The following is a 4563-nucleotide window of genomic DNA, read 5'->3' as shown; positions in this document are numbered from 1 at the left end:
AAAAGATCCAACCCATAGAAAAATAATAAATGCTAGAACGGTGATTAGCACATAAGCAACAGAATGGGCGGAGTTAGCGGCACATATTTTGTCTGTGATTGGTCAGGCGCGATGAGTGTAAATAATAATTATTTTATCTTTACTTTTCATTGTGTTTTTTTACGATTCGACACTATTAATGTTTCTCGGTATCATTATTCAGGTGCACAAAAATGTCTAGAACACCTTTGGGGAAAAACATGTCTCGTGATACATGTTACTTTTCACAGCGCTGATTAACTGGATGAGGCATTTCAAAACAATTTTGTAGTTGAGAGTTGCGCGCATTGTTATTTGTGTGTCAGGTATAAATAAATGAAATTATTTTTTAAAGTATTGGCTATTTTTAAAGTTTTGTTTAACAAATGTCTCTAGTAAAGAGGATTAAATGATGAGATTAGCATTATTCATGGTTTCAGACCGATGAGCCGTAAAGCGCCCTCTGTAGGAAGAACCGCTGTGATTAATGATAAGCCAGTAAGATTTGCCGCTCAACGTCTGAACCAATCACTGCGATGAAGATGCTGGGGGCGGGGTTTATTGCGCTAATCTTATTGGTTACACTTTACATCAATCAGAGAGTGTGAGGTGCCAGTGAAGCAGTGAAATATCTAGCGGTTTTATGAAATTAAAACATTTAAAACCTTCCCTTACTAAAATTAGCCGTGGTTTGTATTATAGTAAAAGTGTAGCAACCATGTTTTTTGGGCGGATTGATTGATTGACAGTTTTACTACAAATGGTTACTAGTGTAGCAAGGCCATGGTTAATTTGTGATTACCATGGTTTAATTACAATAATAACCGTGTTTTTTGGTTTCATTTGTTGTAAAACCATGGTTAATTTTCGTAAGGGTTAAGCTTTGTGTATAATACTTGAGTATTGAGGATGAATGTTGTTTAGTCTAATATAATTAAGGAAAGTGTCAAGTTTCCTTTGTTTCTATAGTGCTTTACACTATACAGATTGTTTCTAAGCAGCTTTGCAGGGATAAACAGGAACATAATGATTCAATGATGCAAACAGAGTTCAATTCTGCCATAAAGCAGCTCTAAAAAGACAATAGTGTCATTGTTCAGCTGAACATTGGTGTATAGACTTACATTGATATTGGCTTTCTTCCTCCCAAAAATATGGAAAAATACTGCGTGAACTTTTGAAACATCACCTAGTTTTATTTATGCAATAAATGCAGTAGCTTTGTGCGCACTGTGTTAAACAATGTAAACCAATAGACACTGCTTGCAGCAGGGACATTTTTATAGCTCTCCAATCATTTGTGTATATAAATATTTGGGAAGAAGAAGAAGAAGAACGAAGATATATCTCTGTTACCAAGCCAGCAGCTCATAAATTTGCATGTTTTTTTTTTTCCCCCTCTAATGCAAATCCCTCAGCAGGGCCTGAAATGACTTTAGAAAGCTGGCCTGGGCTGGTCTTCATATGCACTGGCTGCCAAAGGAAATGTTTCTTTTGTCCTGCACACTTAATCATTTATTTGCTAAATAAGGCCTCGTTCTGGCCAGACCCGGGCCATTGTGAAAACGCTCTGCTGTTTCTCAGGATATGCGAGGTCTGTTGCTCTCAGATTCCTTTGCCTTGTATGGCTAAAGGCTCCAGACGGGAGGCTGACCTCATTGGCCGCTCAGGAACAGGGAGGTGTGGAGAAAAGCCTGAAAAACCAAACAAACTTCCCTTCAGCCCAAAGAGGAACAGATCCAACACACACTGCGTTCTCCACCGTCTTCAACAGCTAAACCAGGTACACTTACTCTAAGAACTGTCAATCGTTGTTGGTTTTGTTAATGGTTAACAGATATAATACACTTTCAGTCTGAACAGTACTGGCAGAGAACATGCATAGTTTCAAAACTGATTATGATATTTTACATTTGAAATATGTAAAGTCTTAAATGGGGTTCTGTTCTGTATATAACAATACACATTTTATAATTCAACATCAAGATTTTGGGTGACACTTCATTTTACTGTTACAAGTGTCTGTTACATATGTTACTACTATCGCTATAAATTATGCATAATTACATGCAATTAATCCTAAGCCTATAGTAAGTACATGTAGTTAAATATTATTCCTCAGTACGTAAATGTATAATTACACTGTAATGCTGATACCTTAACCCAAATATACATATGTATAAGTAAAATCAAAAGTTTTGTAAAGTGTCACCATTTTCAGTCTTTACGGGCCTGATTTAGTTGGCCTTGATAAATTGTTTTCAGTAAAACATTCCATCCAAGTTTTAGATGAATTATAGCATGTCACACCGCAGGATTCTGCTGAAACATCTTGAAAATTCGTGTCAATTTAATGTCGAATGCATCAAATGTCCCTCTAACTATTACGATTTAAGACTGGATGCATATTTCATACGCATTTCGTACATATTTTCCCACCGAATAAGATTGAAAACACACTCTAAAAAATGCTGGGGTTTTTTAAATCCCTGTTGGGGTCGTCGGTTTAAATGTTTAAAATGCTTTTTAAACCCAATGGTTGTGTGTGTCCATATTTGACCCAAACATGGATTGAAACAACACAGCATTTTTTAGAGTGTACTTCATTGGTAACACTTAACAATAAGGTTAGTTAGTTAACATGAACTAAGAATGAACAATACTTCTTCAGCACTTATTAGGGCCCAAGCCCTGAAAGGGCGCAGAGCCCTATTGTTTTCGTTAGGATTATTATTATTATTATTATTATTATTATTATTATTGTTGTTCAAGGGTTCGGGGGCTTTTGGGGCCTTTAACGTGCTCAAAAACTCATGAAACTTTGCACACAGGTCAGAACCTGCGGCCATTAGGGCCGGGCTGAAGCTGGTACCCGGGCGTGGCAGGGGGGCTCAACAGCGCCCCCTGGAACGGAATCCGAACACTTGTCCATAAATCAAACACACTTGCATATAATAATATGAAACTCGGAACAGATATAGATCTCATCGGGCCGAACAACTTTCGTGCTCTAAGTTTTACGCCAGCCCAACAGGAAGTCGGCTATTATGGGTTGTTTGGAAACGCATGCTGTGGAATTTAATGTACTCCTCCTAGGGAATTCATCCAATCGGCTCCAAACTCGGTCAGCATGAAGTCAAGACATTGAGGATGCTAAATTGCGGACGGATTTTTGATATCTCGAACGGTTTGGCCGTGGCGAGGAAACGAATTTATGGCGAATAATGGAAACAGGAAGTGTGTTATAACTTCTGCATACATTAACTGATCTTGATTAAACTTCAGCAGTGTGTTCGTTGTAAGAGGCCGATCACATGGATGTGACTATTGTGAGTCAAAGTTATAGCGCCACCAACTGGCAGCAGGAAGTGTGTCCCTTTCAAAATGCTTTGAAATCACCCTCTTATTTTTACCCGATTTGCTTCAAACTTTATGTGTATAATGTAAACACACGGCAGATGTAGACCTGTGAAAGGATTTTTGATATCTTTAATACTGTTGCCATGGCAACGCTTCAAACTTTAATATTCTTTTTTGATGCTTTTGAGACTCTTAACATACTTGAAATTGGATGAAACTCGACAGACACATCACATTTATTAGCCCGTAGACATGTGCAAAGTTTCAGAAACGGGCGTGGTGGAATGGGTCAGTAGCGCCACCTTTAGTCAAAAATGGGGGTTTAGTTTTTCCTAGAATCACAAAACTTGGTATGTGTATTGTTCTCATCAAGACGGACAACTTTCTAATTTACATGAACCATCTCCGACCAACAGGAAGAGAGATATTTTGGTTTGAATGTGGATTTTCTGAAGGATTTTCTCTCCCTCTCTCTGTGTCTGTGTGTGTGTGAGGGGAGGGGGGGATTTGACTCTTGCTTTTATATTGTTAATCAAGGTTTCAGGGGCTTTTGGGGTCCTTAACGTGCTCAAAAACTCTTGAAACTTTGCACACAGGTCAAAACCCACGGCCATCAGGGCCGGGCTGAAGCTGGTACCCGGGCGTGGCTGGGGGGCTCAACAGCGCCCCCTTGAACGGGGTTCTAAAACTTGATCCATATATCAAACACGCTCGCATGAATTAATATGAAACTCGGTACACATATAGATCTCATCGGGCCGAACAACTTTACCCCGGTCAAGTTTTACGCCAGCCCAACAGGAAGTCGGCTATTATGGGTTGTTTGGAAAACGCTTGCTGTGGAATGTGAAATACTCCTCCTAGAAAATTCACCGTGTCCCCTTCAAACTCGGTGTGCATGTAGTCAAGACTTTGAGGATGCTAAATTGCGGACGGATTTTTGATATCTCGAACGGTTTGGCTGTGGCGAGGAATCGAATTTATGGCGAGAAAAGAGAAACACGGAAGTGGAATAACTTCTGCATACATTAACTGATCTTGATGAAACTTCAGCAGTGTGTTCGTGGTAAGAGGCCGATCAGATGGATGTAGCTATTGTGAGTCAAAGTTATAGCGCCACCAACTGGCAGCAGGAAGTGTGTCACTTTCAACATGCTTTAGACAAAAGTGGGGGGGTTAGTTTTA

At 39.4% G+C, this 4563-nt stretch overlaps 1 protein-coding gene across 1 annotated transcript in view; it reads left to right on the top strand.

The window, feature by feature from the left end:
* Positions 1-1627: 1627 nt before the first annotated feature.
* Positions 1628-4563, top strand: part of myl9a (myosin, light chain 9a, regulatory) — a 9593-nt gene continuing 6657 nt past the window's right edge. Inside the window, 4 exon segments of the mRNA XM_084427418.1 lie at positions 1628-1679; positions 1682-1713; positions 1715-1739; positions 1742-1801. Of these exon segments, the coding sequence (XP_084283544.1) occupies positions 1643-1679; positions 1682-1713; positions 1715-1739; positions 1742-1801 (154 nt within the window). The 5' untranslated portion in view covers positions 1628-1642.

The sequence above is a fragment of the Rutilus rutilus genome, assembly GCF_951802725.1.
Source record: "Rutilus rutilus genome assembly, chromosome: 13".
In the NCBI taxonomy this organism is placed as follows: domain Eukaryota; kingdom Metazoa; phylum Chordata; class Actinopteri; order Cypriniformes; family Leuciscidae; genus Rutilus; species Rutilus rutilus.
The sequence above is the reverse complement of the archived record's forward strand: the minus strand, read 5'-3'. Positions and strand labels throughout refer to the sequence as shown.